The sequence below is a fragment of the Emys orbicularis genome, chromosome 4, assembly GCF_028017835.1.
Source record: "Emys orbicularis isolate rEmyOrb1 chromosome 4, rEmyOrb1.hap1, whole genome shotgun sequence".
NCBI lineage: Eukaryota > Metazoa > Chordata > Testudines > Emydidae > Emys > Emys orbicularis.
Genome location: NC_088686.1, coordinates 75,142,858 through 75,161,944, shown reverse-complemented (window position 1 = coordinate 75,161,944; position 19,087 = coordinate 75,142,858). Strand labels below are relative to the sequence as shown.

Here is a 19,087-nt window from a genome sequence, read left to right as displayed (position 1 = left end):
CACACTCGCGCACACTCTCCCACCAACCCACACACATGCAAACCACTCCAAGTGGAATCTAGATTTGTAAACTGTTGACCACATCCATAAACAAACTTGTTTAAAATTAGACTCTTGCAGTAAACAGTGGGCAGTACTGGGAGCCTGAGGAAAGCACTTTCTGCCAGCTCTAGCTCTGGCCCATCCTGGCCTTTCTTTTAGATCCCATGTTGTATTTACTTTGGAGCTGTGCTGAGGCAGGCTGGGATGCAGACTGGAGCCTGGCTAACCCGCTCCCTCGGCTCCTACTGCAATTCCTAACATTCAGTTCCTAACTTGGGTGATGTTTCATTCAATGGAAATGAAAGGGGAGTGGAGATTTTTGTGGTTTAGAAACTAATCTGGCAGGGTGGCATTGACATTAGCCCCCACACCCTACTTTTTTACCCACATGTAGCTTCCTTTCCCTCTTAGATGAACTACATAAGAGTGGGTGGCTACCTGCAGTAACTTTGGGTACCTCCCCTTGCAGCTCTTCAAGCTTGCAGTTTATATGGAAGATGCCTCTGTGCAGCACATGGGCCTGTATGGTATGTGATGTAAACAGGTAGGATGCCTCAGTGCTGTACATTTGTTCAGGTCATACCGGTCTTACATACAGCTGCAGATGACACTTTAGTCCCAGCTCTGGCCAGAACCTGGTAGATCAAGTGAATGTTCTAATTGTCAATCCTATCATAGTCCTGAGTGCTAAGCCATCCTCCTGCTTTGCAGAGTTCCTGGAGAGTGTTGCTGCCATTTATCAAGATCTGTTGACTGGTAAGAATCCGAACACTGTGATTGTGCCAACATCATCCTCTGGGCAGCACCGTTCACGCCTGGCTCCGAGTGAGTGCAGCCCACTTGATGGGGTGGAGGCATCTCTGTTCTACCACTGTCTAGAGTCCCTGTGTGATAGGTCAAAATACAGGTAAGGAGTGGGGGCAGACTCACAGCCAGTACCTGGAAGATTGTCTTAGGAAGGGTGGAGCTCTGAGGAACTACAGGGCTTTGCATCAGCTGTGGACCCCTCTAAGTCTCCTTCAATGGGTGTGAAGGGAGAGAACTCTGTGTAACAGGCCTAACAAAGAAAGAGAAATTATTTCACAGACATAAGCATTGAGGGGGTTAGCTGATCATCGAGGTAAATGGTTCCCATTGGGGTTATGCTTTCCTTTGGAGATTGTTCTTCTGCCCTGACCTCCTTGCCTATGGAAGAGGCTCAGTGGGCAAAGTGTGTTCACAACAGGGAATGAGCAAAACACTGTTGACTTCCTAGAGGTAGAAGTGGTAGGAAAGGCCTCTTAGCATCAGAGTAGTTTGCAGAGGTTTGTATAGGTGCAGTAGCTAGTCACAGTACAGTATAACTAGGGCCCTACCAAATTCACGGCCATGAAAAACGCGTCACGGACTGTGAAATTTGGTCTTTTGTGCGCTTTTACCCTATACTATACAGATTTCACAGGGGAGACCAGCATTTCTCAAATTGGGGGTCCTGACCCAAAAGGAAGTTGCCGGGGGGGGGGAGGGGCACAAGGTTATTTTAAGGGGATTGCAGTATTGCCACCCTTACTTCTGTGCTGCCTTTGGAGCTGGGCAGCCGGAGAATGGCAGCTGTTAGCCCAACTCTGAAGGCAGTGCCCCGCCAGCAGCAGCGCAGACATAAGGGTGGCAATACCATACCATACCATCTTTACTTCTGTGCAGCTGCTGGCAGTGGTTCTGTCTTCAGAGCTGGGCTCCCAGCCAACAGCTGTCACTCACCAGCTGCCCAGCTCTGAAGGCAGCACCGCCGCCAGCAGCAGCGCAGAAGTAAGGGTAGTGGTATTACAACCTCCCCTATAATAACCTTTTGACCCCTCACAACTTCTTTTTGGGTCAAGACCCCTACAATTACAACACCGTGAAACTTCAGATTTAAATAGCTGAAATCATGAAATTTACAATTTTTTAAATCCTATGACCGTGAAATTGACCAAAAATGGACCGTGAATTTGGTAGGGTCCTAAGTATAACACCAGGCAGCTTGTGGGGAAGCAAAAGGCTTTCAAGCAGCAAACTAGCACTGCAGGCTACATCTCCCAAAGATGCCTGTTAGAAGGATGCTTTAATTATGGAAAGTATTTCAGTCGTACCCATTGTCTTGGTATCTGAGCACCCAGGCACATTAATGAAGTTATTCTCACAACAGCCCCAGGAGCTTGGGACTATCATTAACCCATTGTACTGATGAGGAGTTCAGGCACAGAACAAACAAGTGATTTGTCCAAGGGAGTCTATTAGAGGCAGCAGTAGACCCATAGATCACCAGAGTCACAGTCTGGTGCCCGGTCTACAAGACTATCCTTCCTTCAGCACAGCATAGAAGAACACCAGACCTTACAGATACAGATTTCTCTAGCCTCATCTGCTCAGGTTCCTACATGTCTAGGTAGATGGAATGTGCCCTGCCAGAATGCTTTCTCCTCTCCTTGGACTGGAGGCAATTATGGATGATTTGGGGGATCTACCCTAGCTTGAAGGTCTTGCTTAGCAAAAGGCAACAGGTGGAAGCGGGTTTACTTCCCCCAATCCATTCCAGGAGGACACAGTCAGGGAGCACAGCTAGGGCTGCTTCAGGGTGGTCAGACATCAGGGAGTTAGAAGGAGGAGGATGTTCTATGACTCATGCCAGGTTTTATTTTCCTCTTTCTTCTTCTCCATCTAGCTGTCCCCCATCTGCCCTTGTCAAAGAGGTACTGAGCAGTGTACAGAGACTGACCTTCTATGGATTCCTTATGGCTCTTGCAAAGCATCATGGGATCAACAGAGCCCTAGGTAAGAGGAGGAACAGAGCCCTGTGGATATGGCCCTAGGTTTTTCCTCATTCTGCATTTTTTGTGGAATTTGCTGTAGAATCATGCAGCAGATTTTAAATTGTCTTTGAAAATAAAGGTCTCCCTCCCTTGTGGTCACAAGTGAAACCTTATGAAACAAATGAAAACATAGTCCAATGCAGCAACATCTGTCTGAGTCTGCAGAGTGCCTGAAACAGTAGGTCTAGGGAGGTATTGAGATTTGAGATGTTGACATTGACACCCATAATAGCAATATTGTTAACTATTACTGATCATTTTAACAGAAATATCCATCTAATTTAATGTGTTTATCCATTAATGTTGGAAGGCACGGGTATTGCGTTAGGGGGCAAGTAAGACAGCTCATTGCTCTCAGAAGTTGCTAGGGTGGGGAACTGAGTTCAAGTCCCCTTTCCCCCAAATGTTAAATGATCTTCGTCCTTGGCTACAAGTGAAAAGGAAGAAAAAAATGCATCCTCATCCCCAATACCTCCTTGGGGCCAAAGACCAAACTGCCTCCCCGACCTTCCTAACTGTCTCGCAACCCACCTGCCTAAGCCTACAGCTTTCCCAAATAACCCCTCCAAGGCAGTTGTCAGTACAAAAACCTGTGCCATATTGAAAATCTGGGGCCAGTGTAAAATACATTGAATTTAATATCAGAAAAAGGCACAAGGGAAACCGAACTGGTTGGCTTATTCAGGGTCATATTTAAGGTTGTCACGTCCTCCCATTGTGAACAGATGTGAAGCTGCTGGAGAATTCTGCACCAGACTGGGTCCGAACCCTGGGGTGGGAGGGGGTTGGCTGTAAAATGTCAGCTCTGGGTGGTGCAGAGCACATTGGCTCTCCCAGCTCAGTCCCATTCCTCTGTTGCGGAGGTCAGTGTTATCCAAGAGCAAGGGAACTGGACTGCTCCTTGCCTATGCCTCATTTTTATAGATTTCAAACCCTTCATTCCATGCAGACCCCCTGTGCCTTGCTTGTGCTTCCCCTTCCCTTCCTGCAAAAGCGAACAGACAGCTCACTTGTTGGCTGAGTTGAGCAGGGCTGAATCTGTAACCCCAAGGCTGTCTCAGGGCCTAGGAGGAATATCTGGATGCCTGGGGCTCTCACTTCTTAGCCTTCACAGGGTGAGACCCAATCAACAGGACTTCCATCCTATTGGACAGTTTCTCCCACTAGTTCTAGGGCTGAGTCTCCAATAGTCCCCATACTTCAGAGACGAGCCTGGGGGGAAAGTAGCTTCCCCTACCTGAAATGCCTTCTCACAGGTGTGTGTTTTGGCAGAGAGCAGAATTGTCCTCTCCCTGGTTGAGCCTCCACCCTCTACAGACCATTTGAGCTGTGAATACTCCTCTCAGGCAGGGCTGTTTACCCAGCAACACAGAGATTATATATCAAAGGGACATGAATACAACCCAGCAATCCCCTCTGCAAACAGACTTAGAAAACAGTGTATTCACTGGTTTCAGAGTAGCAGCCGTGTTAGTCTGTATCTGCAAAAATAACAGGAGTACTTGTGGCACCTTAGAGACTTACAAATTTATTAGAGCATAAGCTTTCGTGGGCTACAACCCACTTCTTCGGATGCATATAGAGTGAACCATATATTGAGGAGATATATATACACACACATACAGAGAGCATGAACAGGTGGGAGTTGTCTTACCAACTCTGAGAGGCCAATTAAGTAAGAGAAAAAAAACAAAAAACTTTTGAAGTGATAATCTTGATTATCTGATAATCAGATAATCAAGAGCCATCTTGATTATCACTTCAAAAGTTTTTTGTTTTTTTTCTCTTACTTAATTGGCCTCTCAGAGTTGGTAAGACAACTCCCACCTGTTCATGCTCTCTGTATGTGTGTGTATATATATCTCCTCAATATATGGTTCACTCTATATGCATCCGAAGAAGTGGGTTGTAGCCCACGAAAGCTTATGCTCTAATAAATTTGTTAGTCTCTAAGGTGCCACAAGTACTCCTGTTATTTTAGTGTATTCACTGGAGAAGGTGATGCCTGGATTGCACCAAGCAAGACTTTTTCCCCTTAGCTCTATGAAATCCATTTCCAGCAAGGTGGAAAGAAAACAGATGGGCTGAGAAATCCCTGCCCACAGCTTCCATTGTACCATGTTCAAAGTCTCTGGGTTTTCCTTTCCATTAACACAGCCCTGGCCCCCTGCCAGCCTCCTGCTGAGGCCTCTCACGGGAGGGGTAGCAGCCACAAGTCTAACAGGTACAGCATCTTGGCAAGGAAGAATGATTCTTCTACTGTCTTTTAAGCTTGCTTGCATGATGATTTGAATAGTCTTTGGGCTGCAGGGGATCACAGGCTTCCCAATGCCCTGCAGCAAGGGCAGTTCCAGGCAAGAGCTTCAGAGGCAAAGGAGCTTTCAATCAGGGCCCTGTGTTCTTTAGTCTCACTGGGGCCTCGCAGGATGCCCAGCTAGTAGAATAGGGATGGGGATTAGAGTGGTTTATTCTGGCTGGGGCACCATTAATGAGTTTGTCAGGCAGATTGGAATCTGCAGCCTAACTCCAGTGTCAATATTGATTCATGAATCCCTTTGAGTGTTATTTACCAACTCTCCCAAGTAATTCAAGTGCCCCAGAGACCTCACTACACGTTCTACAAATGCAGAAACAAACCCAGGCTTTATCTGATTTATTCTTCTAATTAAGCCCATGGCAAGCCGCAGGTTGGAGCACTCCTGGGCTTCTCGGTCATGGTGACAGGCGCACTAGAGCATCTGGCTTCTCTGGTGGTTGTGGGGGGCCCAACACTGGAATAAGTCGAGGGTCAGCTGTCTGTTGGTGTGGATTCTTATTTGGTGCCTGTCACTGAAGTAGCTGAATGCCTCTCTCAGGGCTCCTGTATAGGAGTGCATGAATCCCCAGGCCCCACCTCCCTGGGGAACAAGAAACCAGGGCCATTAACCAAATCCAGATCTCCCACATAGTAGTATAAAGCACTTACCCCAAAGACACTGACTGTGGCTTCTAGGTTTCATGCACAGCAGAGCACTCCCCATTGAGCCATTGGTCCAGCTCTGCAATTGTTCTGAAGCCTTGTTTATACCTGGGGGTTTGCTGTGGCAATGTCCTGGCCAGGGCAAGGCAGTTCCTATCCTCTTTGTGTTGGCCTGGCCCACATCCTTCCTGGATCTGTGTACAGGGGGGAGTTAGCCACTGATTTAGAAGAAGGGACTTCCTAACAGGCTCCTGCCCTCCTTCCCAGTGTAACTCAGTGTGAACCCTGAAGTATCAACAGGCACAGTCACCTGACCACACTGCACATCCCTCATCCTGAATAGGGATATACCAGCCCCAGTTAACATGCCCTAGTCAATATCCTGGTTTTACAGTGAGAAATGGGGGAGATGATCTCTGACCCATCCTACTGGGCCCATCCCTCTCACACCCTGGCAGCAGTTGCTGACAGAGTGTGGCCCATCCACTTATCTGCAGTTTCTCAGACCTCATAGAAAACCAGGGTTGGGCCTGACAGCCTTCCTGTCCCTGGGAATATACTAGAGGTGCTGCCTGGGGTGCAGAATGGTTTAGCCCCAGGCCTGAGCTCAAAGCTGCCACGAGCACCAACAAATCTGCTCTCCTAGCCACAAATTTCTGAGTCTCAGATTCAGCCCTGTCTGTATGCTGTAACTGCTAATTGAGTGTGTAACCAGTCAGTGGCATACTTTGCTCTAAAGCTGGTTTGTGCCCACAGAACAAGGTCAATGCTCTGATAGTGACCAGAGCTGCTAACCATGTGCTGCGTTTGTCAGTGGACCAGGCTCTTGTACTGTTATTTTGCAGAGTGACTGAGTCCCCCAATCATGCCTGTGTAACTTGTTTGGCTGGTCCTCTTTTCTCCAGCTCTCTGTGTGGTAGGACATCCCAGAGTGCACTGCCCCATGTACTGCTAGTACTGCTCTCTATGCATGTCCTCTGAGTATTCTGTCCCCTGCTGCAGCACTTTGGGGTAGCTGCCTGGATTTTCTCAGAATGCTCTGATACCAGTAAAGTCAGGCAGCCTGGTGAGTGTGACTGTGCAAACACATTTGACACATGGCTGTACTGTGAAAAAGGCTGCTGTGCCGCATCAGTGGAGTGTGCCATGCACAGGTCACAGAAACTCCTATGCCTTAGGCAGACAACGCCTTACATTCAGACTGAGCTGGGCTGAACAGTATACAACTATAGACCAGGTGGGAAGGAGGGCCTCCTCTCTTTTGTAGATCTGATACTGAATAGCTCTATGCCATAGAGTCCTTGAACTCTATTGTGCATGGAGCCTGTTCCCACATGGCCACACTCTGCATTGAGTGTTTTCTTGCTGCTGTTTTCCAGGGGCTCTGCCAGATAAAGGAGACCTGCTTCTCGACCCTCCCATGGATCAGGAATTGGAGAAACTGTAAGTGCAGTTGTCCAGAGTGGGAAGGAAGGTGGCAGATCTAAGGCAGCATGATGGGAGCCTGGGTTTGGGAGCTGTCCCCTTTCCTCTCACCCAGCCGTATGACAATGGAGCAGTCCTTCAGCCTAGGCAGCAAAGGCCCTTTTGTGGAGTGTTCCTAGGTGTAGCAGACTAAGTTGTTGGGATGGTCTTCAAATGCAGAGAAGAGACCTGTCTGCAGGGAGACACAGAGGCAGTGGAGAACCCCAAGTGAAGGACCTTTTATTGTGGAGGATCAAGTCTCATACAGTGGTGAAAATAGCAGGACAGTTGGGGTAGTAGAGGCTGTGACTTGGGGAGAGGGACCTAAGAATGGCCATACTGGGTCAGACCAGTGGTCCATCTAGCCCAGTATCCTGTTTTCTGACAGTGGCCAGTGCCAGATGCTATGAACAGAACAGAGCAATTATTGAGTAATCCATCCCCTGCCATCCAGTCCCAGCTTCTGACAGAGATTTAGGGACACACACAGAGCAAGGGGTTGACCTATTGAAACATGAGGAAGGAGTCACAAAATCAAAACCCAGACAGGGTCCATCTGCCAGGTGCCACTGCAGAGCATTCCCTGGTCTGCTGTAAGAATCTCTCTCTGTGTTAGAGGATAGTTCTGTGAGATCAGCTCTGGATCTGTGATCCTATCCCGGGCTTGCTCCAGACCTGCTGCTGGGTAAGGGGTGAATATGACAGTCTAGACCACCTGGGGTTTGTCATTTCTCTTTCAGACTATCTCAGGTTTCAGGGCTCTCCATCTCCACTCCAGCCGGCTCCAGTGGGGACATTGCCAACCTGCCTACCCGCACCTCCCCAAGAATCAGCTCTCCCTGGAAACCTCTCCACCACCGCCAGAAAGTGAATACAGAGAGCGATGGCTCCACCGACGAGACAGAATCCTCTGAGAACTAATCCTCCTCCTGGCTCCCACTAGACTGATGGGGATGTGGTGGAACAGCACCTCATTCCAGATGCTGAAAGGTGATGGGCATTGCCTCTGAAGATGGATCCCACCCGTTCTGCACCTGCATCTAGGTGCAGGTACATCCACACCATTCCCCATTACCAGGACCACCAATCCCATCCAAAACAACACCATTCTCCTATACCCTAATTAGCTGAGGAATCTCTCATCCGGAGGCCACTTCCAGCTGTAGAGTTATGCTGCCCTCTGCTGGCAAAATGGACAAACCAGTGGAAGAATGCTTTGGGAAGACCTCTCCACTCAATCTTCCTCTACTCAAAGAGTGGTAGGAAATTCTCCTACTGTTGGTCTCAACCTGGTGCAGTTGGACAGGTGCTAGCAACAGTGGGTGTTTTGTTGTGTAACTGCTCAGACCTGGTGTAGACAATCTGGTGATTAGAAGCTGGTCTACACTAGTGCTTCTACTATAATTACTCCTGGCAGAGCTGCACCTGTGCTAGAGCAGTGGCAGAAGTTCCTAAAATTAGAAAAGACCTAGCTGTTGTCCTCTCCACACCATCTGTGTTTTTTCCTCAGAGGGAGTGTCCAAGAGATGCCAAAGTAAAAGGACACAAAGTTTCAGTTAATAAGTACTACACCATTGTAGTACTCATGTTGTAGTTGTAGCATAGATGTATGGCTCGTCTGTTGTATTAGGTTATCCTCTCGAAGGCCTCTCTCTAGAGCCTGTCTCCCTGGGACCACCCTCTCTATAATTACATCATCTAGGGAGAAGAACACAGCATATAAATTCCCTGGCCACAGACCTTGTGGTCCACAAACATAGTGTCCTAGCTGCTGTGTTAGATAGGATGGAGTGGTGGGGGTGGTGGGGAAGCAAGGGTGAGGGTTATCTTCACTAACCCTCAGTTATCGGTTGTGAGAGTGCAAGCATTAATATAGCAGCAGTGGAGTCAACATCACTTGAATTCTGCCCCTACAAGAATGAATCCCCCTCCCTTATGCATTATTACTGGATAATCAGACTATTATGGAACTGTAGCAGTTTGGTCTCCACTGCCCTGGAGGCCTAAACAGGGGGAGCAGAGTTTGGCGTTTCATAATTTGCCTTGGTCTGCCCCACAGGCCAGTTGTCTCCCCAGGGTTTCACTCTCCTGATTCTCAGGGAGTCTTTCCCCCTTCCCCTAGGTTTGTGAGGTGCAGAACACCTGGAGCAGTTCATCTGAGGTTTGGAGCTAAATTGGGCAATGCTATACAGCCAAAAGTTAGGCTCCATTTAATGGAACCAGGATGGACTTGGCCCTAGAGCGATCTGTTATAAAAATAAGCTTGCTCAAATCCTCCCGAGCCTGTGCCCCTGCACCAGCCCCAGCTGAGAAGAGCTGGTAGGTAGGTTATGTATGTATTGTAATTTATTTTATTTAAACTGCTGTAACGGTCCTGTCTGTCTTTGAGTAAAACTACACAATCCAGGGAATAAAGCACTTAGTGCAAGGTGAATACTACGTCTGGGGCTCCCACTTTGCTGTGTCATCTCTGAAGGAGTCAGCACCCCCAAACACATTAGCTGATGCAGCTCACAGCACTGTGTTTGCTGAATGGAGGAAGGTGTCAGAGCACCCAACTAACCTAAGTGGTAGTGTATAACCTGCAAAGTGGCAATAAAGGAGCCAATGCGTGTGGAGATCATGTTCCCAAGGAGAGCAGAAAATATGGGAGGGTGTCCACATTCTCTGGCTGTGCAGTGTGAACAGTCTTTGGACTATTCTCTCTGTGTCAATTCGATACTAGAGAAGGCCCATGTCTTCCGCTATATTCTGTACTGGATGAAATGCACTGACAGCGCTCAATAAACATACTTCTGAATACCAAAACTTTGTTTCAAAAACCAGGTAAAGTTTCTGAGAACAATGTACTTACCAACCACGAATAAACCGCACAGTTAAAAGCAAGGAAAGGCATGAGTAATAAGGGTCTTACACTTCCTATATAGTAAACACATGATTCTTATCCAGCACAAAGAGATGCATTGTTCATCACAAGAACCTTAACTCTGACCTATAGATTAGTTTTTATGTATTATTTCTGTTAGCTTGGCTTTGGTAGCTACAGATTTAAAGGAGGCTGTGTCATTGATATGGACACATATAGGGCCTGAATCATCACTACTCTATGGCAAGAGCACAAGCACAAGCAACCTCCCTCTGTCCCTACAGTGGCCCTAGCACTACTGCAGGGATGAATCTGCCCCTTATCCTTTTGTTTCATGTTATGCATGGGTCTACAATGTGTTTATATTCAGCGCTCACTAATGAAAGACTAATTTTGAGCCTGTGTTATGATGCATTGGCCATTCCAGCAAAACCACCATTAGCGGCTGGTCTGGCGCTTCACAGGGCCTGCCAGAACACTCTGCACTGCCTGACCACAGCTGCCTCAGATACTGCATGACTGCTTTTCAGCAGCTCCTAAGGAAACCTTGCTCACCAAGCATGAGCTCAGCATTCACTCTAGCCTCCTTTTGGGGGGAGGGGAGAAGCTCTAAGAAATGGTGGCAGTACATTAGGGCTTACTGTGCTTTCCTCTGGGAATTATGGGAGTTTCCCTAGAGTTTGATCCCTTTTCCCACAATTCCCCTGCGTTCCCAGGAGCCTTTCAGAAACCACCGCTTTAGTAAGCTGTAGCAGGGACTGTGGGACTAGACCCCCAGAGGATAGTGTAGTAATTGTTATTCAGTACTAGCACCCAATCAGCCTGGGTGGAATGGACACCCTGTCTCTAGTGGTAACACTGAGGCTAGTCCACAAGCGTAGGTCTCTAGTAACCACACAGCCAAAGTCCAGCTTTCTCTTTCAACTCAGGCCCAAGTTCTGCTTTGCTTCAAATGCCCTGACTTATTGGTTTGCCTATAGGGTGCATAAGGAGCAATTGTTGCAATACCCAGGAAGGCCTGAACTTTTGCCTCTTTTCAGTACTCTGATGAATCACTTCACGCAGCATGAGCTGAATCCTTAGCAGGTGGGGTGAAGGAGATGTCTCAGGCTGGGAGGGGAAGAGGTTCAGCATTGTTTCATCAACAGGATCCGTGTGAGGCAGATATCGAAGTCTTCAAATAGGCGTCCTGGGCATTCTGACCCTCCACTACCACAGCAGGGAAAGAGATCAATGAAGAGCCATGGGGTTTTTTTTTAGGGCATGTTTACACTTCAGTATAAATCCATGGTTCAAACTCAGGCCCAAGCCTAACCCCCCTTTCCAGCTACATGCAAATTCTAAGCCAGGGCTCAGAGCCAGCATCCCAGGACCCCATGGGAATGGAGGCGTCCAAGCCTGAGTCAAGCCAGGATCCAGGGATCAAGCCTTTTGCTTTGCAGTGTAGATGCAGCCCACCCTGAACTCATGCACTAGGAGTTATGTCTACATAGCAATGTAAGTCCAAGGCTAGTACAACTGAAGTAATCAGACCCGGAGTTTGTTAACCTGAGGCTTGAGCATCTCCATTCATTTGTAACCCCAGGTTAGGAATTGTTGAACCCTGAGTCCCAACCTGTGACTCCAATGTCTATATTGCATTATGGGGAGGGCCTGGTCCAACCACCCATATCCCAGACTTTCTAGTCCCTCCCAAAATGTGGCTGCTTTAACCCTTCACTCATGGTGCAGTGTGGAGAAAAACTGGACTGGCCACCAAACTTGACTGTCCAGAGAACAAAGGAAGTAAGCCTGTGGGTTTGTGGGATACTTTTGGCTAACTCCCAGAACACTAGGCCAGTGGGCAAAGCAATAGGGCATAAAGCCTAGGTCTCCACTTGACTCAGGCTTGGACCCTCCACCCCTGGTTCCAAGCTACTCCTGGGAGAATTCTGTGCCAAAAAAATTTTTTTTAATTTGTGCTCAGTATTTTAAAATTCTGCATATTTTATTTGTCAAAATAACAAAACAATCACACCAGTTTCAATTATTTTGGTAGTTTATTTCAAAATACCTGTCAGCAAGTATGTCTGTAACAATATAGACACCAAAAAAAGATTCAGGACATGTTTTTTGACAAATTCCTTACTAGGCATATTAATATAGAACTTTGAGTAATAATTAATTTAAACTACAATACAGAAACATATTTCCCACACCCCTCAGAAGCAGAGCAAAGGCTTGGGGGAGTCAAGGGTAACGGAGGAGCTGAGGGAGAAGGAAGTAATTGCTGGGAGCCTGGGAGCGAACCTGGAAGGTTGTTGGGTGGCTGTGGGGGAGAAGTATGAAATAGTTTTTTCTTTGAAGTGGTGGGGAAGAGATTGTTAGGGAATTGAGGAGCCTCCCCATGCACACCTTAGCTGACCCCTAGCCTCTCCCACGCATTCAGGAACATCTGCCTCATCCCCAACTTGCCTGCACCACCCTCCCCCCATGTGTCCCTACACCCCGCTCCCATTCAGCTCTGGCGCAAAGCTATCACCCCACTAGCTCTTGTGCCCCCACCCCGGTATCCCCCACTAGTCCTTCTGAACCCTAATCTATGTGATTTCCCCCAGCATCCCTGTGTTCCCCACTCTGTCCATCCTCCCCATATACTGTCCCCCCTCACCTGGTCCTGCAGTCATGTCACCATGAGAAAAGCAGTCTCTGCTCTTTCCCTCTCCATTGCTAGCTGCTCCAGTGTGTGAGCCAGCTGCCCTCTCTTCTGGTGCCACAGCAGACCCTGGTGGGCAAAAGGTGTAATTGCAGTGCCACTCCAGGAGAATAGATTACAGTAACTCTTCACTTAACATTGTCCAGGTTAATGTTGTTTTATTATTAGGTCGCTGACCTATTAGAGAACATACATTTTTAAAGTCCTGCAATGTTCCCTTATAACACTGTTTGGCTCCCCCGACTCCACCTGCCCCATACTCCTGCTGGGGACAGAGTCAGGGAGCGGGGCCTTGCCCAGTTCTGCCCACCTGGCACTCCTGCCAGGGAGCAGGGTCACGACATGGGGACTTGCCCTGCTCCACCTGCCTGGCATTCCAGCCGGGGAGCGGGTAAGGCTCCGTACCCCAACCCCGCTACGCCCCTGCCTCAACCAAGCTTCACAATCATTGGTGAGTACAGTATTAAATTGTTTAAATGATTTGAAATGTATACTGTGTATGTATATAATGTCTTTTGTCTGGCAAAAAAAATTCCCTGGAACCTAACCTCCGTTATTTACATTCATTCTTATGGGGAAATTGGATTTGCTTAACATCGTTTTGCTTAAAGTTGCATTTTCAAGAACATAACTAGGCCCATTAAGTGAGGAGTTACTGTATTCTATACGGGGGGAAAATCTGCAGGGGACATGAATTCTGCACATGCTACAGAATTCCCCCAGTAGTCCAAGCCCTGAGTTAGCATAATCTGTGTGTAGATGGTGGTTGGGAGAAATTAGGTTTGCACCTGAGTTCAAACCCTGGCTTTTCCTTGCAGTGTAGCCACCCCCAACACACATATTCCACAACCCCACGGGGAACTCAGGGTATGTCTATACTGCAGTCACTGACTGTGGCACTGCCAAGGCTGGCCCAGGCCAGCTGACCCAGGGTGGGGGCTCTAAAGCTGCAGTGTAGACATTCAGGCTTGGTCTGGAGCCTGGGCTCTGACTCCATGAGGGGGAGGGTCTCAGAGCTGCTACCCTGCACTGTTGGCGCCACAGCCCGAGTCAGCTGAGCCAGGGTAGCGCAGGGGCTCCCTTAGCCACAGCTCAGTAGACGCCGATGGGCCGGGCGCTAGCTCACTGCTGTGGCGCTGGAGGACGCCAAGGATTCCCCGTCCACTTGCCGCAGTAACTGCGCCCTGGGGCGTCCTCATAGCCTGACCCCGGGGGCGCAGCCCAAGAGCAGCGCGGCCCCATCCCGCCCGCCGCGCGCCTAAGGCGCAGCGCCCCCAGCTCCCGACTCACGCGGTGCCACAGTCTCACTGGCCCATGCGCAGGGACGGGGTAGCTGCCGCAGCAGCCTGACACTGCGTTCTACAACTGCGTGCGCGCGCGCCTCTGCCCCAGCCCGGCCCCGGCAGCGCGGCAAGGCCCGAGAGGGAGCTGGGCGGGCACATAGGGAGGGAACAAAAGCTCCCCTCTGGCTCCGGCTCGGGGCGGCCCTGGCTGGAGGTGCCGGGACCCCCAGCAATGGCCCGGGGAGAGGAAGTGATCCCAGCCCAGGGCTTCTCCCTACATCACGTCACCACCTTCCCTGACCCTGGGCCCCAGCTGACCTGTTCCCTGCTTATTGGCCAGGGGCCTCCTTCCAGTCCCCAGAATCCCGTTCGCAGCGTCCAGAGCCCCCCTTCATCGTCTGAGTATCCCCCGAGCTTGCCAACTGCCTCCCTCCTGCCCCTCTCACCGGGGCCTGGACCAGCCAGCTGTGCCACACATTGTGATCAGCCACTTGGGCCTCTGCCTTTTTCCAAAGCTGGTTTGTCATCCACATGCCTGACTTTGCTTGGACCTTAGTTAGCACAGCAGAGCCCACCTCCAACCTCCAGTGGCATCTCAGACCCTACCTCATCCAATGTGCCAAGAGTCCTAAGCCTGACACCCGCTACACTCACACACCCCCTCAAATCCATACTCAGAATTGCCTCAGTACTGCAAGGCCCTGAAATTGGCTCTGAAGTATCAGCCTAACTCCTACTTTGTGTAGCTGTTTCAGGGGATTTTTCTGCCTCCCCCCCCCCCCCCCCCCAGGTGGCCATGGTGGGTAGCTACAGTGGAGTGCTGAGAAACATCTCTGTTCCCTCACAAGCTCAACTGTTTTGTATCTATCTCTGGTTAGTCTTACCTCTTGCACTCCCAGCACACAAAAATAAGCTATGATATTCTTGGAGATAGGAAGCAGCCAAGTTCCCAGCTGAAATAAACGAGCTGAATATGCTCTGTACCTCCAAAATTTGTGCTATGAGTTACAAATTACCCTAGCCCCAGTTAGTTTGCAGAGACTGCCAGGTACACTGTCCTCCCATGCTGATTCTTCCGCCTGCCTCCTGTTACAACTTAAGGAGCAGCAGCATCTCTTATCAAGAAGATTTGGAACTAAGAGGAGTCTTGTGCGGGCTCCATTGCTGATTCCTTTAGGCCCAGATATCTTCTCTTCTATCTCTGGCCTAGGAGTTTGCTCTACCCAACTTCCTCCCCCTTGGACTTTAGTTATCAGGTCACCCAGGCCACTTCAGGCTGTGTCTCTGCTGTGCTTTTCTTATAGGCCAATGCTTCACCAGCTACACTCTCCTGCTGGCTGAGGTGGAGGCAGAGAGTGACTTCCTCCTCCACACTTGTGTGGAGGTATGTTCTACAAGGGCATGGTGTATAGTGCCCAAGCCCAATAAGAAGTGAACACAGCCTGGAACATGGCAGGGAGGGGTAGAATTGGTGTCTGAGGCTAAACAAGGCAGAGCAAATTAGTTAAAGACAGGAGGGGCTTAGTTTTCTTCTCATGTGCTGCAATGGATTCTGCTCCCCACCTCTCCTACAGCTCAACAGAGAGCCCTCTGGTTACACTGTTAAACATTAACACATTCATTTGATGTCCTGGTGACCGAAGGAGGGAACTTGATGTTGCTGAAACCCAGAGGTGGTTTTTTTTTTTTTTTTTACAGAGTCACAAACCTAGAGATTGAAGGCCTCCAGAGAGTTCAGACCTAAGCTTCAGAGTAACAGTATCACTCAAAACCTCTGCACTGGCAGCAAACGCAGCATTAACACTGCTAGGTCTTTCCCCTACTGAATTATGGATAGCTCAGTAACAAATAAGTTTAAGTGCAAAATTGAACTCAAAAGGAATTCAATCTTTTTGTTATGTATGCAAGATACAGAACATCCCTCCAAAAATTACAGCAGTTTGAGTAAGGAATGAACTTCCTGAGAATTTACAAGTAAAACTCTTAATTAGCTTAGGAATTAAAGTTAATTAAAAATGGGTCCTTCCAAAATTTAGTGATCAAAACCTTTAGCCCCCAATAATGTCAGAGTAACAGACTCTACAACTATCCCCTATAATTAAAACTCACTGAAATCTTGCACCACAGCTGAATTTGAATATTTTCTTTTAGGATTAATAGTAATTTCCCCCCAGTTATTCTTCATAGCTGAAAGTTTCTCCTTTAGCAGAGAAGCCTACAATGGTCTCCATCAGAATTCCAAAGAACTGCCCTTTTTCAAAATGACTGCCATCTCCCATTGTTCGCAGAGGCCTGAGCCACAGTGGCCTACAGCTGGTAGCCATTTTGAGAAGGATCGCTCATTGTTCTCAAACAAAATGTTCCTCGATGTTAGCTGTGGCTTCAGTCCCATTGCTGGCAGCCATTTTGAAACAAGACACTTCTGCATGATGACCTTTACTGAGAACAGCAGCAAATATAGACACCGACTCCGAGCCTAAGTATCTTTTGAAAAGTTACACACTGCAGCTGATCCCTTAACAGATAGGGCAGGAGGGAGGGGGAAGTTAGGGTATGCATGTGCACAGGGTAATATGGGAGGTGGCAAAGGGAGGGGAAAACTGGTGTGCACACACAGGAGTGTAAGGAGGTGTGAGAAATAGTGGGAATCGAGAGGACAGCAAGAAAGGGAAAAGTGGGGTGAAGAGTCCAGATGATTTGCATTGCTCTGGCAAAACAAAGCAGCTGTAAACCCAGATTAATTGAAGCAGCTGCTGTGCTGTCTCCAGAGGGTACCAATTAATCTAGCTATAAAAGTTAGCCTTAAATCATTTTTAATTTTGACTTCATATTTTCTATTGATTAGAAATAGCACATGCTAACATTAAGTTTGTTCAGTGGTCACATATTACACCAGGATGGCTCATGTCATAGCTTCTATAGGCCAAGCTCATTGCACACATCAGCAGCTCCTTGCATCGTTCCATTTTCCTCACAAGCTCCCTGCATGCCATCCTCCCATCTCCCTCTATTTCAGGGACTCTCTTCAACCCCACCCAAGGGGCTCTGCACTCCATCACTCCATGGTGCCCCAGGCCTCTATGTAGGCCCCTATTCTCCTCCACCCCTCAAATTCTTATCCTACTTTCTCTTTCAAAGAGGATAGACAGTGATGTGATGGGGATATTAGTATGATGGAATGTGTTGAAATGCTCCTATTACACCTCTACCCCGATATAACGCTGTCCTTGGGAGCCAAAAAAATCTTACTACATTTTAGGTGAAACCGCATTATATCGAACTTGCTTTGATCCGCCGGAGCACTGCTTTACCGCGTTATATCCGAATTCGTGTTATATCGGGTCGCGTTATATCAGGGTAGAGGTGTATGTGTAGACAATTAGATACCTGGATGAAGCTAAATGGCCCTACTAACCAGCTGCCAGGAGCTCCATGCATCTCCCCTGCCCCCTTTTGCCCCTTCCAGCCAGATGCCAGGAGCTCCATGCATCTCCCCTGCCCCCTTTTGCCCCTTCCACTTTACTGATTTTCACCAAAATCAGTAGAGTTCTGCACATGGATAGCTAAAATAGTCCCTGACATTTTGGAAGTGATCAAATACAGCATTCAAAAGTTACCATATTACCTCCAAACAGAGAAATACACTCAACTCAACGCCAAGACCTCACAAGCTCAGTCAATGCCACTTCCCCCCAACCAAAAGCTACAATCAAATAAATTTGAGTACAGATCAGTAATTTACCCTAAACTACATTAGAGGAATATTATAATCATCCCAACCCAAAGAATTATAAACTCAGGAAATTCATGTAGTGGTTAAACTTAAAACCTAACTCTGACATTCCAGGGTTTAACATACTTGGTTTTGAGATAATTACAACATCCCTTTAATGTAGTTTAGTCTAAGATACTGTTCTAAACTCTCAACCTTAACTCCACCTAAGCTTGGTTTCTCTAGGACAGGCCTGCACAACATGCGGCCCACGTGGGCTCACTGTGCGGCCTGCGGGTGGTGAGTAGGTGGGCTCACTGTGCGGCCTGCGGGTGGTGAGTAGGTGGGCTCACTGTGCGGTCCGCGGGGGGTGAGTAGGCAAGCAGCAGGTGAGGGAGAGGGGCTGAGGCGGCGGGCGGGCAGTGGCAGGGGGTGAGTAGGCGGGCGGGCAGTGGTGGGGGGGCAGGTGAGCTGGTGGCGGGGGGGGGCTGAGGCGGCAAGCAGGCAGGCAATGGCAATGGGGTGAGTAGGCGGGCAGTGGGGCAGGTGAGCTGGTGGCGGGGGGGGAGGCGGCTGAGGAGGCGAGCAGGCGGGCAGTGGCAGGGGGTGAGTAGGCGAGCCGGGGGGGGGAGGGCAGTGGCGGGGGGGGGTCAGGTGAGCCAGCGGCTGAGGAGGCGAGCGGGCAGGCAGTGGTGGGGGGGGGGGGGCAGGTGAGCTGAGGAGGCGAGTGGTGAGTCGGTGGCTGACCTGTTCTACTGATCTGGTCTGGCTCCCATCCCCTCTCCAAGGGTTGCAGCTGTCTGGAGGTGCTTGCCTTCCACCGTCATTCATTCAACTGGGCAATTGATTACAAAGTGGGGGGAAGATCTTATTCTACTTCTAGCAAAAAGACAGTTTTCTTTTACCTTAATTATACTACCTTAGGGGCCCGCTATAACATATTACCAAGGTTCAATACTGCTGTTTCGGTGGGGCAGCGCTAGGGAAGGAGGGTTTGTTTCCGCGGGGCGGGCGGTGCTGGGGAGGGGGCTATTTTGAGGGGGGGTATTTTGGCAGCGCTGGGGGGGGTTGTTCTGCGGGGCGGAGGGTGCTGGGGGGGGGGTTGTGTTTCCAGTAAGCTACATAGCCCAGCATAAGCCAGCCGGAAAGAATCAGATGAGTAGGGGGTGGTTAGTGATTTGAGAACCCAAATCAGAACACAGCCCTGGCCCAATACAGAGCATCCCTCATGTAGC

At 49.0% G+C, this 19,087-nt stretch overlaps 1 protein-coding gene across 1 annotated transcript in view; it reads left to right on the top strand.

The window, feature by feature from the left end:
- Window positions 1-8,217, top strand: part of CSTPP1 (centriolar satellite-associated tubulin polyglutamylase complex regulator 1) — a 142,715-nt gene extending 134,498 nt beyond the window's left edge. Inside the window, exons 6-9 of the mRNA XM_065402688.1 lie at window positions 754-949; window positions 2,726-2,835; window positions 7,212-7,275; window positions 8,037-8,217. Coding sequence (XP_065258760.1) covers window positions 754-949; window positions 2,726-2,835; window positions 7,212-7,275; window positions 8,037-8,217 — 551 coding nt within the window. The remainder of the gene's footprint in view (window positions 1-753; window positions 950-2,725; window positions 2,836-7,211; window positions 7,276-8,036) is intronic.
- The last annotated feature ends 10,870 nt before the right edge of the window (window positions 8,218-19,087 follow it).